The following is a 20,433-nucleotide window of genomic DNA, read 5'->3' on the forward strand; positions in this document are numbered from 1 at the left end:
AACTCACAAAACATCTTCCAGAAATAATGAGTGAATTCAGTAATGTTGTAAGACAAAAATCAGCATACAAAAACTAATTCTATTTTTGTATATTGGAATGAACTCAAGGCCCCCCAAAAATTCAATAGCATTTACAGTTGCTCAAAAGAATATAATTCTCCAGTCAAAATCTAACAAAACATACAATGTTATGTATGTGTACTGAAAATTATACCCCTAGACACTTCTCTCACAGAAATAAAGATATGAATACACAAAAGACCTGCGTCTGAGTATTTACAGCAGCTGAATTTGCAAGGGCAGAAACCTTGAAGCAGTCCAGACATCTTGCAATGTGAACAAACTGTGGTGCATCCAATTGTGGAGCCCACTCTACAATAAACAAGAAGTAACTATACCATGACCCAGATGAATTCCTTTAAAGAAGATGCTGGATGATGAAGCTACTCCAAGCAGCTATGGGATCTATGATTTCACCCTTCTAACATTCTCTCTCTTTTTTTTTTTCTTTTCTTTTTTTCGGAGCTGGGGACCGAACCCAGGGCCTTGTGCTTGCTAGGCAAGCGCTCTACCACTGAGCTAAATCCCCAACCCCACTGAGCTAAATCCCCAACCCCTCTAACATTCTTAACATGGAGAACAGATAGGCATTCATCTGGCATTAGCGACCTGGGGACAACAGGAGGGGGTCTGCACTGCATGAGTTTATAAGGTCAATAGGAGAGGGTGCTACCTGCGATGTGAATATTCTGTCCCGACTGTATCCATGTCTATATTCAGGTTATGAAACTATTATGTTTCTTTGTAAGATATTATGGTGACAGAAGGGGTATGGTAGATAAACAGTACATGAGATCTTGTGTATCAGCTCTAAAATTGCATGTGAGCCTACATTGGTCTTAAATGTTTAAACAGTTTAATTAAACCAAGTACCAATGCTACTACTGTCCTTTAACCAGAATTAATATGCCTTTCCTCTGTGCTTTCTCCTCAGGGCATCAGGTTGAGAAACAGAAGATGAGTCAGCTTTAGAATCAGACAGTTTGGAGCTTAAGTCTTCTTTGCGCTTTGTAAACCAGATGCAAAATGCAGAGCATGCCATTATCCCTTGCAAAGAGGAATAAATAAATCTACTTCAAAAAATCATCCCAAGGTTAGAGAGAATGTTTTCAAAGTGTGCATAGGGGCCTAAAGAATAACAAACACTTTTGTAACAAGTAACTGCTACCCCTGCCTCCATGTGGACTCTGTCCACTGCTTGTGGCACCTTGGACAATGGTATTTACGTTTCTTTATACAGAATTGGATGTTTTTAAAGCAATGTTCTAGGCTTTATTCACCTGCTTTTCCTCTAGGGTCGTCTTTTACCGACTAGCTGTCTCAGAAATGCATGCTGGACTGAATTCATGGGATAAAGTAGCCATGAACTGGTATCTATCACTCTCTCTCTCTCTCTCTCTCTCTCTCTCTCTCTCTCTCTCTCTCTGTGTGTGTGTGTGTGTGTGTGTGTGTGTGGTGTGTGTCTAATTTGATCTGAGGCTAGAGTGAGCCAAATCTGGAAACCCTGGCTGGCAAGACACTCTGAAAATGCAGTCATCCCATTTCCCTGCAGTCTAAAGATGCCACCCACTAGCCTTTTCTTCTCTGCTTGTCATACAACTCACAGCTTGACCATAAGTGTGGAAGTAGCATGTCTCCATGGAGACCAGGGATGGAGGAAGACCTGACGCTCCTATTGCACCACCAGAGTACATTATTCAGTCTCTGTAAGCCTCTGTTTCCTTGTGTGTATGATGAGGATGAACTCGGTATCTATATCTTAACTAAATTAATGCATTTGTCCATTCATTCATTTCTTTGCAGGGGACACACACATGCTGTGGTGCACATGTGGAAGTCGGAAGATGACTTTTAGGAGTCATTTCTCTTTTTCCACCTGTGTGTCCCAGGAATTGAACTTAAGTCATCAGACTTGGCAGCAAATAGTCTTTTCAGGCTATTGTGACAACTAAATAACACAAAACAATAAGACACTTAGCATACCACTGTAGTGTGCTAAGTAGGAGAGATTTTTCAATCAGTTTTTGTGGGTCAAATGGACATATGCCTGGGATCTGGGATAAACCCTGACCCTGCCTCACACCGTCAACACGAATCAATTACAGAATCCTGATGGTCCCACAGAAGAAATGTCAGATGCTAATACCTCTGGAAGAAAATAGAAAGGGGGGAGAATATTGTCATCACTACAGGTAAGTTACAGATTTCTTTTAAAGAATACAAAAAAAAGATGTGGGCTTTAATTTTTTTTTGATTTATTTATTTATTTATTTATTATATATAAGTACACTGTAGCTGTCTTCAGATACACCAGAAGAGGGCATCAGAACTCTTTACAGATGGTTGTGAGCCACCATGTGGTTGCTGGGAATTGAACTCATGACCTCTGGAAGAGCAGTCGGGTGCTCTTAACCGCTGAGCCATCTCTCCAGCCCTTTAAAAATTTTTTTTTTGATGTGGGCTTTAAAAGATAAATGAAACCTCAGGAAAAAAAAATCACAACCATATTCATCAAAAGACACCATTAAGACAGAAAAAGTCTAGTCTTAGATGGAGAAAGGGTATCCATAATACATATATCTCTAGCCATGAATATCTTAAGAATGCCTTCAGATAAATAAACAAAAGGGAGAACACACAGTTTTAAAACCTGGCTAAAGGTTTCAGAGAGACTTCTAGCCAGCAAAGTAACAGATGTTGAGCATTGCCAGTCACCTGTGCAACTAGAGCAAAGAAACAGAGCAGAAGAGCTCAGATTAAAGTATTGAGCAGTCTCCAGCTTTAGAGAGAGTGAGGGCAACTCCGGCTCCATTGCTGCAGCTGAGAAGGTAGACATAGGACAGCCACTTCGGGAAATTATCCACACAGCAACGCCCTCCATACTTACCCTAGGATCAGTCATCCTACTTCCAGGCATATATCCAAGAGGAGTGGACTAACACGTCTACAGATGATGCACTCAGGAATGGTTTTGTCAGCTTTGCTCATCACATCTAAACTGTGGAAATAAGCCAAATGCTGAGCAACAGTAGAACAAAGAAATAGCAAGGGGAGATAGATAGATAGATAGATAGATAGATAGATAGATAGATAGATAGATAGATAGATAGATAGACAGACAGACATAAGAATTAGATACATATATAGACTCATATAGTAGAATATTATACCTCATGAACAAGAATACTAAACCATGGAAACATAGTAGGAGGACAAGGTTAAACCCTGGACGTCGTGTAAAGCAAGTGAATTCAGATGCCAGAGCACATTATTTTGGTTCTATCAAGTTCAAGGGGCAAAAATAGTTTTGTGTCATAGGAAAAAAAAAAAGAACCAGGACAACCTTGGGGAATAATAATGGGCCAGGGAAGGACATAAAGGGGCAGAGATCGCTGTACATATTCACTCTTGGTTTTGGTGGTTGCTATAGGGTGTGCACTTGTGGTTCTGTGTACACATTTGTATATGCATCACCCACATTGCGGTACCTCATTAGACATAACAGAAATCCATTAAGTGCCATTCAGGACATGCAGTGATCGCGGGGAAAGTTAGTGATCTATCATTTCTGTTAATTTTGTCAGCACAATGATGGATTCCTCTTCCAGCGCATTCCTCATTCCCAATTTTCCCCAGCAATGCTGCAGAGACAACACAATACATTTTAAGCTAAAAATAACATCTGCTTTCCCCTTTGTCTCAGAAAACATGCATGAAAGCCACAGACACTTTTGCTTCAAATGACTTCTCCCGCTGATGATACCTGTGTTAGATATTCCACAGACTGTGTGGTACAGTCGGACCAGCATCATACTGAAAGGGAAAGAAACATAAGAATGGCAGATAATCAGGAGACAAAGGAGGCATGCACTCGCCTCCCCTGAGAATGTTTAAAATGCGCAAAAGCCTCCCCCGGACGTCTCATGACCTCACAGAAGGCAATTTGAATGCAATGCACCGAAGTTGCTGCTTCTCTTGAGATGTGTGTATGGGAGAACTTAACCTTAGAACCAGGCAATTAAATAAGGAAGGCTGGGACAGCTAGGTAGTTGGTCCTACTGGAATCCTGGATACTTCAACCTCTCACTAAATCGCAATTTGACTTTGGGCAAACTTTGCCTGTTTACAAAATGAGTTGATGGGTTTGCAGGGGAAGGAGGAAGAGAAGGAGCTGGGATAGTATTAGGTGTAGTGGCATCTGGGCACCAAATCCAGACTAGAAAATGAACTGGGAAGCCAGGCCCAGTGACACACACTGGTAATTCCACCGTTCAGGAGGCGGAGGGAATAGGATTTTCATGAGTTCAAGTCCAACCTGGTACATAGCGTGAGACTCTGAGAAAAGAAAAAAAAATAATAATAAAGAGAGTGAAGAGAAAGAAGTAGGGAACTAGGACAGATGATTTATCAATCTTTTCATAGGTCGTTTAAAATAAAACTAATGGGGAGCAGCAGAATAGCTAGCTCGGGGGATAAAAGCACTTACTGTCAACACTTAGGACCTGAGTTCGAGCCCCTAAACCCCAGGATTTATATGATAGAATGAGAAGAGTAACTCCTGCAAGTTGTCCTGTGACCTCTGAATGTGTGCAATGGCACACACACATATATGCACACACACAAGCACACACACATGAGCGCGAGCACACACACACACACACACACACACACACACACACACACACACACACAAATTTAATAGGGGTGGATAGGCAGGTGCAGCAGTGAGCTGAGATTCCACAAAGGGAGCCATTCTGTGATGCTGTCTATTCCCTTCAAGTTCAAAATAGAGCCCAGACGGTTCCTCCCCATGGTTATCAGACCTGGACATTTGTGGATGCTTTCCTAGCTGCAAACTCAAGAAATGATCCTTGAAATTATATTACCAAGAGAAATTTTCCTTCATTGCTTATTTTGATATAATTTCAATAAATGTATAGAATGTGAAATTATTTCCTCATTTCATCCCAGTTCTAAAAATGAAATTCAATTTATGAGCCAGTCTGTGGAACTCCAACAGAGCACAGCCGCAACGTGCCAGCAGCCTATTGCTAGCTGGAGGACCAGGCTTCCAGGAAATGGAAGAAATAACCCTTTAGGGATGGGATATTCTTCAAGTTCATTCCCAGGGTTTTGGGGTCAGCATTCTCAGATGCTAATGGCAACTTGGTGTATTCCTTAGAGGTCTGAAAAGAAGAAGCTGGGTTGGTAAAAGCCCATGAGCATCTGTGTGCAACCCACCGTAACCCCAGACAACCCAGGGAGGAATCATAACTCTGAGTCCAAGTGACAGAGTTACACCTGGGGGCCTCTATGAGGGCTCTACTTAGAAAAGAGGGCTACTTCTAGGAGATATGTTCAAATGATCATCTCAGGTGATAAAACTGTTATGACTCTTTTGACAATCAGCTAAGCTTGGCGATGGACACATATAATGCCAGCAGCTCAGGAGGCTGGGTCAGGTAGATGGTGACTTCAAAGCCTTTCTGGACTACAGAGTGAATTCAAAGCTACCCCGGGCAGCTCAGCAAGATCCTGACTCATAATAAAACACAAAAGGGAGTGTTTGCAGTGAAAGCTAGCCTGGCACGCAGGAGGTCCCTGGATGGCTAGCACAAAGTGGAATGAAATCATATGATATTTAAGACTTATGGGAGTATCATGCATAGAGAAGTGTACAGGCACCCCACCCAGCATGATGCTACCAAAATAGGAACACCTGAACCTCTCCTGAGTTATATCTTCCCCTAACCAAACCCCACCCTGAACTCGTTTATACTTCCCATCCTCTACTGTATATGCAGCTCTTAGCAATACCAGGCAGAGAACCCACTTTTGAGAGTTATCCCCAAACCTCCCAACATACAGTAGTGGCACATTGCCTAGTACACACAGATTCTAGTTCAGTCCACAGCACCATAAGAAAACAAACAAAAGCACAACCAGGTAATATGGCTCAGCCTTGTAATCCCAGCCCTCAGAAGGCTGAGGCAGAAGAGTCATGAGTCCAAGGACAGCCTGAGGTATACACCAAGTCCCTAAGTTAAGAAACAAGGAAACCCAGACTCTTTCTTCTCTCCTCATCCCTTATAAGCCCAAGACTAACAGCATGTCCCAGCTGTCCCCAGGTGTCTGGTATCCCTCCTCACCCTCATGCTGACATCAGAAATCCACCCCTCCTCATTCCTGGTAGGAATGCATCTGCTGCTGTGTTGTCACCTTCTTGTGGTTCTACTCCGTCTTCATTCACCTTAACTACAAATATCCCAGACCAGGCTGCTGTCACCTTATGTTTGTGTTACCTGCCTTACCAGCCCCATACTAGAAAGGTGAAAGCAGCCTCCAGACTCAATAGGAGAGCATCTTTTAAATCAGAAACATGAACCTTATCAGTCCCCTCTTTCTCCCTTAAAACCCTCCTGTGGCTCTCACTGCCTTCAAGATGAAATCCAATCCCTAAAGCATGTCATGTAACACACTCTGCAATCCTATCCCTGCCTCCTTGGGCAGGTGCATCCCCTGAGACTACTCCACCAAAGAGCTGTGAAACCCCGCAGCCTGGCCGCATGCCTCGTCCCCTCTCCAATTCTTCTATATGCTTTCTCTCCCTACTTCCCAAGCCCAGCCAGTAATGGCGACTGGTCCTTCAAGACTGTCCAGCTATCCTGGTGTGCATTTCTTGAGCCTTTTCCATACAAGAGAGCCAGTCTTCACTGTGAAGTCCCAGGGATGTAGAATCATGTAGGTGACGTAACAGTGGGCATATATTTAAAGACGTTTTCAGAGAAGATGGAGGAGGGAAGACCCATCCTGAGTGCAGGTGACACATTCCATCGACTGGGGTCCTGCACTGAGTTAAAAGGGGAAAGGGGAAAGCTACATAAATGCTGGCACTCTCACTTTCTCTGCTTTCTGTTCCACCAAGATATGAGAGGTGACAGCATCCTGCCATAGACATGCCTGTCACCAGGCCTTTCCCCTATAATAATTGACACTCCCATCCAACTCTGAACCAATATGAATCCTTGAATTGATTTCCCTGGTATTTGATAACACTGGTGAAAGTATTACTCCATCTGAACCAGGGGTGAGGGGCTGGCTCCACGGCCCACATCATCACTTATGTGACACACGCCCACTGACTGGTACTCACCTTATCTCTCCTCTTCCCACAAGATGGACAGCTAATGAGGAGGGCTGCTCATATACCTCATGTCCCCAGGACCCAGCTCAGTTTACCCCTGGCAGTGATGGGAGAATGTGTGTGAATTGCATCAGGCCTCCTGGACGATATACGGGCAATTTGTCACTAGAGACTCTAAAGGGCCCTGACCTCATTATGTGAATTATTAAGGAAATGGAACTTGGACTGTGTGGCTTTTCCACATCACTGAAGTTCACTCCTTTGAGCTAAAATACCCACACTTAGTAATTTATATGGAAAGTTTTTTTTAAGTCTATGATGGCTGAATTAGCCAGAATTCTCTGGTACACTGGATGGGCTATTGTCACACACACACAAAAATTGTTCCCTGAAAAACATGTGACTGCTTGCCTCACCCCAAGATCTTAAAAATGAACCAAAGTTCATGATTCTCCCTGGAGATCAATGAGTTTATTGAGCTTTCTTGCAGAGTGTGAGTGAGGGGTTACTGAGAAGAGTGTGGGTGACCCCCCAAGCAGCCATATTGGAAGGTCTGCATCCAGCATGGCTGGATGATGGTTTCCAATGATTGCATAGGTGCGGTTCCTCCCCTGAGTCTTCTAGTCTGTTCTCTTACCCATCACAGAGCCCACGAGGCCACATGCATGTAGGATAGAATTGCGTGCAAGTGATAAGAAGAGTGGCTAGATGCTGGAAAGGGTGTAACGACTATCCGACAGTCCCCACCTACTCCCTCTAGTAGAGAATGTCAGTAGCCCACATGATAGACTCTCAGAATTAGGCACAGAGGATCATGGTAGCAGTTTGGCTCAGAGAATAACACATTATAGAAGGAGTTTATAACCACCGTTTCCTCATAGGTCAGTGCCCTATCCTCCTATTGCTCTCACTGGAAGGGCACTCCTGACTAGGTGCTCTCTGGAATTTTTAAGATAAGCATTGAGGACATTTCCCTATTTCCTCAGTTCTCATTAGAATCTGCCTCCTCACAGGACCCACCAGAGGTTTGTCCCCTCAGGGCCCATGTGCAGCTTCCTTTTATAAAATCAAATTTTTTTCCTTAACACTTTCAGGCGGTTATAAAATGCATTTTGATTTCTCTACCTCTACTCTTCCAAATCCCCTTCCCCACACGTCTCTTGCCCCTGCTCATGTCTCCATGTTTTATTCTGTAATCTACCAAGGCCGTCTGTATGATCTCAAGTTTGGAACTACCGGCTGGAGCTCAGTGAACAGCTGAGGACAATGATTCTCTCTGTTCCAGAGCCATTCAACAGTCGATAGTTCGGTTGGGAAAGTGTCTCACTTTTAGAGACACTTGATTTCCTTTCTGTAGATGGCATTCACCCTTCTTCATTCATCACTTCTCAGACAACCAAAGGTCAAGGGCTTACGGCTTACCTCTCACTGTGCTGCTCAAGCTACCACTAAACACAGCTCTGAAAGCAGCTGGAAAAGCCACTACAGCAGCTCAAGGACAGGACCATTCTTATCCTCCCTAACCTTGTTCCTCTCCTGCCTGCTGCCCAGGGCCAGTCTCTTGCAATTGCTGCTACTGATTTGTGTTGGTAAAATGATCTACAAGGAAACCAGGGCCCTTGGAACATCTTGGCTATGTCTAAGACCATGGGCTGGAGAGACACTTCACAGGGAAAGTACTTTCTATGGAAGCGTGAGGTCCTGAGGTCAGATCCCCAGCATTCAGAGTGATGTGTACTGTATCACTAGGGGATGGAGACAGGTGGATCTGGTGGCTTCAACAAGTCCAGCCAAATGAGCAAGATCCAGGTTCAATGAGAGATCCTGGATGTTGTTTTGTTTTGTTTTGTTTTTTGGGTTTTTTTTTTGCATTTTAAAAATAGGTGGAGAATGAATTGAGGAAAACATCTAGTATCAATTTCTGGCCTCCACACATACACAAATATACTCACTCATACAGACATACATGCACATACATGGTCATACATGCATATATATACATACACAAAAACACCATCAACAGCAAACAGAAACTACAAAAATAAATCTAAACCAATCAACCCAGAGATCTTCCTTGTCATTAGGGGATTTGATGCACTTTCTTTTGTTGTCACAGAATATCCAAGTCTAGGAAATTTATAAAGAACAGAAGCTGACTTGTGCTCATGGTTTGAGGCTGGGGCATCCCAGGTAGGGACATTGGGATGCTTCAACTCTTGACATAGGATGAAGGAGAAGAGTCATGCTTCTGGAGAAAACATAGAGGTGTGCCTTGCCTCACAGTGGCCTGCTCTTGTGGAGTTAAGTATAGTCATTTGTATGTGGGGACTCATCAGTGAGAAAGGTCCCACCTCACACCCCAATATGTCTCTGTAGGCTCTGTGGACCAATATCGTCACACTGAGAAAGTGAACTTCAGAGAACTCCAACGCCAACTCAGGACATTTTACACGACTTTTCCCAGAGCTGTTCCTCTCAGTAAGCGAGTCAGGAATGTATTTCTAAGCACTTGCTAACATTAGTCAAACTCACGATGCTTGGTGGAAATTCTACTAGAATCAGACCCTCAGGAATAAGCCACATCTCATTATTTATAACGGGTAATGTAAAGTTAGACACCTTGGAGAAATGCACAGCATTTGGCCTTTTAGAGGCCTGGTTCTGCCCGGGGATATGTCTCAGTGGTAGAGCAGCGTTTGCCTAGAATATGCAAGGTCCTGAGTTCCATCCCCAGCTATGAAAAAAAAAAAGTTTTAATTAAAATCTGAGTCCTTTTCTTATTTTTCCCAGAGCCTGTCAGCTGGGAAGGCTGTGCCGCATGGAGATGCTGCTTTTTCAATGTATACTATTCGCTGCTTGCAGTCAGTACGCTATCTCAGTGGAGTCACCCGCGGTTTCCCTGACCATTTTCAGTTTGTTCTTAGAGCAAAGTTACATAGCAAAGAGAATATTTCCCTCTTTTGTCGTATGGTCCCCACTGTCCAGAGAATGTTACTGTTAAAATAAAATAAGCGAGCCTCCCCTGATTTTTTACTAAGGGAAGATTCCACTAACGATGAAGACACACTAGCGATTTCAGCATTTGACTTACAATGGGGGGGGGGGAACCGAAATGAATTTTCCCCTTTACCTCATTGGCAAACTATCTGTCACTGTGTTGAATGCTCGAAGCACAGTGACAAATGGCAAAAGATAAGCTGCCACCACACTGAGCACAGGCTGGAGAGACACAGCCATGAGGCCCTCCCCAACAGCAAACCTTGCTCTCCTGCCCCACCTGACTCCCAGTAGCCATCAATGCCCCTGAAGGGCACGGATCCCAAACCAGAGAGACCTAACTCATGATCATCACTAAAAAACATACCTCTGCATTGAGTAGGAAGCCCTTCAGACTGTGAGGGATCAAAGTCACCCCCAGATGGGCTTCTCTATCAGGGGTCAGTGGTATATATTGCCTCAAAAGGTCAGAGAATAAGCACCATTGGCATTATGGGTCATATTATCTCTGTTGCAAGGATCCAACTTTTTCAAGGTGGCAAGAGAGGGGACAGCACAATATGTAAATAGGTGGGTGTGGCTTGTGAGCAGTAAGTAGATAGACTTGATAAGGGAAGTATATAATAATGGGTGTGGCTTTAGGGTGCTATGTAAATTGTGACTATATCTGGTGGGTGATAAGCAAGTAGGTGGGTAGCATGCAAACAAGTGGGTGTGGCTCACCAGCAACGTATAAATATGTGGATATGAATCTGGGGGAATGCATTATTGAGTGGCCCATGGCTATGTTCCTCTCAATTTTATTACTGTATGTTGAGGTGTAAATCTGATATAATTTTCATATGCCACATCCCCAAAACATTTAAACAAATAGAAGATATCCTTACTCTAGAGGTCTCATACACCAGGCAGTTTGGTTTCCTACGACGGTATGTAGAGGTCTCAGACATTCCCTCAAGCCACCTGGGATAAATGGAACTCCCACAGGAAATACCAGACAAAAGCAATAAGCAGTCCCCACTTCCTGTCATGGACTTTTACCCTGGCCTTGGGCAAAGATGTGTTCCCTGTGGATTAGAAATCACCTCTTAGCCTTTCCAATAAAGTCAAGAGCAAAGTGGGGGTGGGGGGGGGAAGAAGAACCTACGTGCACACCGTAAAGTACAGAAGCAGCTGGAAAAATAATCTGAGACGGTTTTGGAGAACGAACCTCTGAAAGATGTACTAGGACTGTCCCAGCTCCCACATGAGGGCCTTCACCCTCTAATTAATCTTAATGGCAGTGTTGCCTGCCTCTGCTTGTAGTGTCCTGATGAAAATTCACCTCGAGTTTCATTCGGGCCTGCACAAGGCTCACATACCTCAGGACACGGTAACTCCATGGTGATGAAATTGCCTCCCAGCGAGCTGGCTGGGGTTCTGCAGCTTAGAGGCTGGTGTGGGAGTGAAATTGCACTCAATTACATTTTATCACTGCTGCACAAGTTTCGGGCGAATTCATTAAAATTCGCTCCCAGAGTTGGGCTGTGGAACTGTGGAATTTTGGTAACCCGGATGCCGATGAGGAAGGGATATTTTTGCTGTCTGTACCAGAGGAGCATGACATGTCAACAGCCCAGGGAGGCTTAGGTGTGACCAAGGATGTCACTTCTTGGAAGCACAGCTGCTGTTTAAACAAGGGGTCCTCAGAGAAACAGCACTCATGGTCCATATGGAGCCAAAGGCAGGAAGGGAAGCCAGGGGAGCAGACTGGGAGGCACAGATGTGTGGGTGCTGAAGCCAGCCAGCTCTGCCCTCCTCCCCCCAACCCCAGGTGGCCTGCTAAGCACCCATCAACACCTGCTGATGGAACTGCTCTGTGCAGAAAGCAGAGATGCAAATTTGAAAGTTGAGAAAGAACCCCCATTACTGGGAGCTAAACTGGGGAGGTGAAAGCTATGACCAGTAAGTTCTACTGATCAACAAACAGGAAGTGCTATGGCCTGACACAGCCTCTACACTAAAGCCTCATGTTTGGCAGCTGAAGAGCTGGTCAGGCCACCCTTTAGGAGAGGTGCTGACTACTTCTGGCCCCTCTGCCCCAGCAGGCCAGGCTGCCCAGAGGAAGCTTATAGGCTCAGCAGCTGCTGTCCAGCATTGATCCACGGGACTCTGTTGGCACACTCCCAAAGAACCCTGATGAGATAGCCAAACATCCCTCCTCTGGGTGCCAGCTCACACCAGCATCTGGCAGCTTCCTTGATCCACAGGGATTTGTCTGGCCAGCTCTATTCCCACTCATAGCCAGCATGGGAGTAAAGTCCACAAGCTGGCCCCCTGCCCAAGGGTCAGCATCCCACGCATAACTAATACTATGTATGTCTTACGGTTTTCATGCTGTGAAGAGACACCATGACCAAGGCAACTCTTATAAGAACATTTAATTGGGGCTGGCTTACAGAGGTTCAGTCCATTATCATCAAGGCAGGAAGCAAGGCAGCATCCAGGCAAGCATGGTGCTGGAGGAGCAAAGAGTTCTATATCTTCACCCAAAGAAAGCCAGGAGAAGACTGTCTTCTAGGCAGCTAGGAGGAGGGTCTCAAATCCCACCCCCACAGAAGGCCACACCTCCTAATATTGCTGATCCCTGGGCCAAGCGTATTCCTCCATGAAGACTCCAGGTCTGTGGGGAAATGCGGCCTCCTAGCTACCAAGGCAATGTGAAAAAGTTGCTGTGTGCATTAAGTTTGAGATGGGATAGTCTCAGATACGCCAGAGAGAGGTGTCTACTGCTCAGGGCTCTCGTGCTCTCCAAGGTAGCACTAAGTATCCTTTGTGGTGTGGAAATTGCCTTGCCTTCAATGGCACAAAGTCATGTGTATAGAGAATTCAGTGTCCTGTTCCTGGGACAGAACATTTGGATTTCTGAAGCCACAGTCGGTTTCCATGGACATTGTCTGCAGTGTTAAGGAGGATACTTGTTGGCATTCCTTCTAGGCTCTGCCCAACAGCTATTGCTAGGTAAACCTAGCTTGCTGTAAAAGAGACTGTTTGGGTCCTTTTCACTCTCTGTGCCCCTTCCCTCTGTCTCTAACCCCCTTCACTCTCCCTAACCCCTTTCTCCCTCTCCCCATTCCCCCTTCATCTTCTCTCTCCATGTGTTCCTGGCTGTCTGCTTCTCCCTCTTCTCCTTCTTCTCCTCCTTCTTCGCCTTCTCCTCCTCCTCCTCTCCCCCCAACCTCTCCTCAACTTCCCTTCCAATGCCCCCAAGTAAACTCTATTCTATACTACGCCTGGCTTATGGCTGGTACCTCAGGGGAAGAGATGCCTCAGCATGGGCCCACCAAAGCATTCACCTCACCTCACCATACCACACTCTATAAAACTTATCCTTGTCTTTATAAAACACATCGATACTGCTATAATGACCACTAGGTGCTCATAGCCTACTGGGGTGGGGGACATCACACAATGAAGTCTACAGAGCCCAGGAACCCACCTTTCAGAAGCACCCCTCTTTTGTGACTTACTGATGCCCATCAGTCAATGCAAGACTATATTTACCCTGTCTACAGGAACTGAGATGCCTAGGCATTGGAGGGATGGTGTCACTCTACCAGGTCCGTTTGCAGTGGCACTCTGTGGCCAGCTCACACAGCCTTTAAAGACAAGTATCTTTAAGGCTCCCACCTCTGAGTTGTAGGGTATTGAGTTGACGTCTGGACACTGGCCACAGTGGAGAGTTTGTGACACAGGAAATGCAAACATCACAAGCCAGAGCCAGGCCACTTGTTGCAAAAGCACAGGGAAGCAGGACCTGGCTCTACGAGTGAGCCCTGCAGTGGCTTTACTAGGTCTCACCTTTGAACATAAGTAGCCATGTATAAGGCCAGATGTGCATTGGAGCAGGAAAAGTCTGACCATCTGAAGCTGTTTTTCCAGGTGTAAGAGAGAGAGACAGGTATTGGGGCTCAGGACACACCCTCTCAAAACACAGCTGTGGGGGACCAGAATATACCACCCCAAAATAGACCAGAGTAAATCTCAAACTAGTTATTCTGAGAAAGCACAAGCTCAGACGCAGATCTGAAAAGCTGACTTCTTTTTTGTAAAACAAATTTTCATCTATAAAGAAAACCCAATGACTTTGCAGTAGTGAAGGGCTGGACATAAGGGAGAGGCTGTTTGGGGATAAATGTGACCAGCAGATGTTGGGAGAGTTTATCTGCAGAGCAAGATGGGGTTCCTTCACTGTGAGCCTTCCTTCTCCCTCCTCACAGCTCAGCTCCATTACCCCGGCACTCCTCAGAAGTTCTGAGAGTCATACACTCATGAGACGATTCGGTCATCTGACTCCCGTGTTCATGTAAGTAATTAAAACTGGGTTTTCTCTTGTTCATCTGTCTTTTGCCAATTCAATTTGTAGTCCAGCCAACGCATCCAGAAGGGCAGAAGGAAGCCATTTCCCTCTCCCCAGCACAATTGCAGTTGCCTCCTTAGATGCTGCCATGGGGATTACATGAGATTATCCATGTGGAAACATGTCGGCCAGCACATGGCATGGAGCCCAGTCCGCATCAGTGACTACGACGAGCGAATAGTGAACCCCCTGCTGGGATGCTGCTGAGAACCCTGTGAGCTGCACACAGATGGACCATAGCTCAGGGCATCCTGCATCCGGGCTTTGCTTATTTGGTCCTCAGACCAGAGAAGTTGACCACAAAGGCCCAAGGAAAATACTGTTTACTCTTTAACTGACACTTCCCAGGGACCAACCAGGTGACAGGTCTCCCAAACTGAGTCCTATGGACAGCTGGTCCCAGTGTATTCTCTGAGCATCTGAAGTGAGGAGCTTAACACCCATCCCTAGACTCCACCCACTAGATGCCAGTGGTTTCTACATGTCACCAGGCCTCCAGTAGTGATAACCCAAGATGTCTCCAGATATTACAAAAGTCTCAAACTTGGTATATTTAAGAACCATCTCACAGACAGCCATTTGCTCAATGGGCTGTCCCACAGCAGAACATCTGAACCATGACCTCAGGGGCTTATAGGCTCTAAAACAATTTGGAAAAGTCCAATCCAGAGTGGCGCTCTTTCCTGGGTGAGCATTTGGGATCAGTGAGCTTGGTATCTTAATAGGCAGTAGCTCACCAGACTTGGATGAACACAGAGGAACACTCCTGGGTGAGTCACCTTGAGCGTCTTCCTTAAGGTTATCCTAAAAGTCAGCAAGGGTGATCCACCATGAAGCAGCCATAGGGACAGAGCTCTCCAGGATACAATCCTCTGTGTATACCAAGAGTCAACGTTGGGGACATTCAAGGAGCTGATAGCCTAACCTTCAAGAACCACAGTCTTGTCTGGACAGAGCTCAGAGAGGTACCATTCATGTTTGTGTCACAGGCTCACTGTTGTAATCCAGTCTGTGGGGTGAATACATCCTTCTTTGCTTATAAAGAACAGTGGTCCCCTAGGTGACTTTTTAAAGGTCACATGTTAGTAGTAAACCAGAAGAAGGACTGATAGAAATCATGATATCTGACATCCATGTTTTAAGTTCATCAAGTTTAATAAATGTCTCTATACAGTGACTGTCAGGTGATAGAGCTGGAAATCAGAGCGCATGCTCCAGATATCTCCCCAAACTACATGGATTTCCCCCAAGAAAAGAGTTCATAGGTAAATGGGCAGAGCACACCCGTTTCACACACTTGCACCAACCCTTACCTTGAACTCTACTTCAGTATGCTTCCATGCCTCCAGGACCACATGCTCTCCCAGTGCTTGCCTTTGACAGAAGGAAAAGAGGTTGCCTTCAGGAGCCTGGAGACAGTGGCTGATTGAAACCATAGCAACCCCCTGCTCTCTCCTGAGCAGCATGCCTGCTCAGTGCCCTTTGCTCACCTCAGCTTCCCCGAGGCAACCATTTAAAATATTAAAATCAAAACCCCTTTGTGTTGACTCATGATAAGTTTATGAGTAGGACTCTAGAGCAAACTTGAATTTATGTGTCAAAATTCACACACCAACCCATTTGCCTTCAACCTCTCTTGCTAAGAGAAGACATACTTGTAGCCTGCACCATTCTCTGCTACTACACTACAGCCAACCTCCTCCTTAACCTACGTCCATAATAGCTGATGAAGGCTCTGTATTTAAGAGAGGGACACAAGACTCAACCTCAAGGTTTTGCAAAGCTGGAATGGAGAAGTCAGCTGAAGATGTCTTTCATTTGCATTTGAGTCCCCCTAGACACTAAGGCTTAGAGACTCATTCAAAGAGTTAGTAAGAAGCACTCCGTTCCTTTTGGATATAAGATTGGGGGTCCCTGTATTTTTGCTTTGGGTCAGTGTTGCTGCCTGTGCCTCGTGTGGCACCTCTCACGTCCCCACCATGTTGATTCTCAATCTTCACTGACAGAATATAGAATCCTTCATTCTAAAGGTCTCTAGCTCTTCCCAGGGGTCACCTGACTAGGCCAGGTCTGCCAGATAAGGCACCTTCTGATTAAACTCAGTCTGGGGAACGAGTCATCTGGCTATCATAACAGATAACACCGAACCACACTCACAGGCTTGGCCCACATTTAAAAGACATATATATGGTGCCTGTCAGTTTCTTAGAATTCTACCTCTAAAGAGCAGAAGGAAAAATAAAACAGATGGGGACAGGGGTGTTTAGAAACTGAGAGTTGGGGAAGCAAGGGACCCAGCTATTTTAGTGACTTATTTCACAACAGGAGACAAGTTAATGTACCTGGGCAAGAGAACAAAGAGTATGGGATGAAAAGTCAAGGTGAGGAAGTTGAACAAGTGAGAGGCTGGGCGGAGCTTTGATGAGGAGGTGGGTGGGGATTGCCTGGGGCATGAGTGGAGTAAAAATGACAATGTCTAGCAGGGTGATGGTATTCCACTCAAACTGGGCTCTGAAAGAAGGGAGTGAAGAAGGCCTGGCAGCAGGAGAGATGATGGCTCAGTCAACGGAGACAGCTAGATCCTTGAATCCAATCAACCAATCATCTAACTATATTGTTGAGCCCTAGGTACTAGTGAGAGATCCTGTCTACAGAGAGGAATGACACCTGAGGGCTCGGGCTCACCTGTACTCACATATGAACACACACACACACACACACACACACACACACACACACACACACACACACACACACAAGCCTTCCAGCCGTAGTAGATCCAGAGGGGACCAAGGACACCTCGTCTAATTTCAAGTATGATTACTGGGGAAAGGGATTGACAAGAGACAGTTGTGTGGAGCAGATACAGGTTTGTGGCTTCCTGGAACTTAAAGTCAGAAAGAACAAAGTGGCATCTCCTGCTGGGATCCCACAGGATGCTAGCTAGCTTTCTCTGTCACAACTCAAACCTCCCAAACAGCTATCCCTGTGGGAAGCAAGAGAGACCTACCTCATGACCTACCATGCACAGCTCACCCCAAGCCCATGCTGGGCTTTGTGATGAGTACCAAGTCTGTGTCAAACTGATGTTCAAATCTTACAGGAGGGTACCCCCTGATCTGGTCGAAGCTTAACAAATGTCCCAGAACAATGGGGGTACAAACCAAGAATGCATCTGGTCAGAACGGTTTTAAAGATGCTTGGAAGCTCAACAGGCAGGGGACAGCAGGAGCAAACAGAAGGGTGTGTCTTGAGAAAATGAAAGAGAAGTTCACAGAGGTGTGACAATTTATCTCACAGAACAACCTGCTGGGCAGCTCCGCAGACAGATGGTAATGAGTGCTCTAAGAGTTCTGCCAACCAAAACCACACTGAAAGTGGTTCTAGCCCTTCTCCTCATTAGAGCCAGCTCTTAGCATGAGAAATCAATTTAGAACAAATCCTACAACTCCTGAAGCTTCTCTGAGGCAGAGAGAGAGAGAGAGAGAGAGAGAGAGAGAGAGAGAGAGAGAGAGAGAGAGAGAGAATGGAGCTGGGGACACAGCCAGTAAGTATCTGCAAGACCCTATGTTCCCTGTCCTCAACATTGCAGGGAGAGGGAACAATAAGTATGTATCGCCTTCAAGCTTTCTTGAAAACCAAAATACAATAGAAAAGCAGGGAGAAAAGAAACATGATAGTTCTTTTTAGCTGGGGACCCAGCATGTTGCGTGGATGGCTTTAGTCAATGATTTATTGTAATCTTTTAAAACCACGGGCAACTGTGTGCATCTAAAAAAAAAAAAAAAAAAAAACCTCTTTAAAAATTAAATAAAGCCGGGAACTCACCAGGAGGGCTGGTGTTTCTCCCCTGCTTCTCCACACTCACTAGACTCTCCCACTTTAGAGTAGACACAGCTGTTACCATCATTCTTTTTAATTCTCCTGCCCAGCACACTTTATGCCTGCAGTCTCAGGAACCCCCTAGGACAGGCATTTTATTATAGTCACTGCTGATCAGCAGAGAGATACCCAACTCTCAACAGCACAGCTCACAGGGAACCTCGGGTACAGTCTTGCTTGCCTTGAACTTCCTGGGCCCGCTTCTTTAAGTTTCCGGATGTGGATGTGTTTAAATGGACCCCAAGAAGTTAATATATTATTACCCAGTTAGTGCAGCTTTATTTCGTGGTAACATGATATAGCGCTCAATGATTTTTAAGCAATAAAAGAAGTGACTTTAAAACTTAATTAGGAAAATTTAGAGACTATCTAAGGTTCTTAGCGAATTTCTGAAAACGGGAATGGCGCACTAATATTCACAAGATTTATCTCAGGGAAATCCCAGAAAGGGTTTTTTGAGCTCTTGCAAATCACTCTCAAGGGTACTGTGTCTTACAGACTCGCTGAAGCTATTTTGCTGAGAAGTTAGACAAGAAGTTAGACAAGAAAGACGCCAGGGTTCCTAGGAGAAGCAAATCCTGTACTACAGTTCCCCGACTGGGTCCCCTGTTAGTATCCTCCCCCCACCCCACCCCCTGCTACATTAACCTCCTTGTCATACTTCCAGACTCTCTCTGAGTCTTTCAAATTAATGTGATCTCATTTAAAAGAGAGAGAGAAAAAAATAAGTGAAACTATTTGAGTCCTAATAGAATCTTTTCCAGAACACATTTTCTCAGCGCTGCCCTCCGCAATGGGGTGGCCTCCAATGCATTTTGATTCCTTCCTTCTGCATAACCCCGTCCTTGGCCCACAGCTTTATCCATTTCTATTAAAATACATGCACTCACCAGCAGAAGATTGCCAAGAGAATAAATGTTGGGTTTGGCACTCCCTCCTCCTGGAGACGTCACAGGCAGAAATAAGGAGTCATTAGAAGCAGCAGCCAGAGCTGGGTACAGTCAGCCACAGGGCAGTCCCTGCAAAGTCCTTCCTGAACACTGTAAGTGGTTGCTTTTCAAAGGCAAAAACTCCACCTTCTTGCCCACCGAGGGGCTTCATGATCTATTTCCAAACCGAGGCATAGGTGAGACTCCCCAGGACCAGGGAAAGCAGGCTCAGAGATAATGTGGTCCCACTCACCGAGGATGCTGTAGTTTGGAACCTAGGCAGCCAGGCCGGTCCTGCGCGTGCTAGGGACCCACAGCCACCTGCTGTTCTGCCTCCAGGAAGCTGCTGGGTTGTCCCAAGCCTGGGAGGAGGCTAAGGCAGCAGACAACCTATGAACAATGAATGAGAAGGTTCTCACCTCTCCTCATTAGCATTCCATTTAAATTACTGAAGTAAGGCTTTCATTTCTCTTCCCAGCTTCAAAGGAGAAGCGGCTACCCTTAGGGGATAGCCAGAGTGAGTTGGGAGGAGGGGCCTAGGGAAGACCCTACCTGACCTGACTCTCTGCTACTCTGGAGCAATTCGCTACGAGGGAGGAACTGTCCAGGGAACCTAGGACTTCAGTGAAGCAAACCTTAACCTCTGGCCTCTAGCTACCAAAGACAAACCACACAGTGGGTGTGGTGCCTGCAGATAGGGTCTGAGTACTTGAAAGAAAGCCAGCACGTGCGTCTGGGCCCCTGGGAGCAAATCCCTGCTGGTGATGCCGGCCGACGGGCAAACCAGCAAACTTCTCAGGAATGTCCGAACCTGGCATCTTCGCCCCACATTGAGTGTTTCTGTAGCCCCTGCTTCAGAAATACACATTCATTTGAAGGGGCCTAAACATACGAGGCCTCCTTAGTCAAGCCTTTCACAGCTGTTGTGCAAATGTTCAGCCTGTAGGGGGAGACAGAGAGCACCTTACCCTGCACTGAACCCAGAAGTTCTCTTGGTTCCCTGCCTGCTCCTAGGCTTGACG

General features: G+C 45.6%; 1 protein-coding gene across 5 annotated transcripts in view; it reads right to left on the bottom strand.

Moving 5' to 3' along the window:
* C1h10orf90 (similar to human chromosome 10 open reading frame 90) overlaps window positions 1-20,433 on the bottom strand; it is a 233,575-nt gene that overhangs the window by 119,845 nt on the left and 93,297 nt on the right. For 2 of the 5 annotated variants that reach the window (XM_063287197.1, XM_063286673.1), the window contains exon 2: window positions 15,914-15,974. The exons of the other annotated variants lie outside the window; for them this stretch is intronic. In XM_063287197.1, coding sequence (XP_063143267.1) covers window positions 15,914-15,974 — 61 coding nt within the window. The remainder of the gene's footprint in view (window positions 1-15,913; window positions 15,975-20,433) is intronic. 5 annotated transcript variants of the gene reach the window in all.

Source organism: Rattus norvegicus, chromosome 1 (assembly GCF_036323735.1).
Source record: "Rattus norvegicus strain BN/NHsdMcwi chromosome 1, GRCr8, whole genome shotgun sequence".
Classification (NCBI taxonomy): Eukaryota; Metazoa; Chordata; class Mammalia; order Rodentia; family Muridae; genus Rattus; species Rattus norvegicus.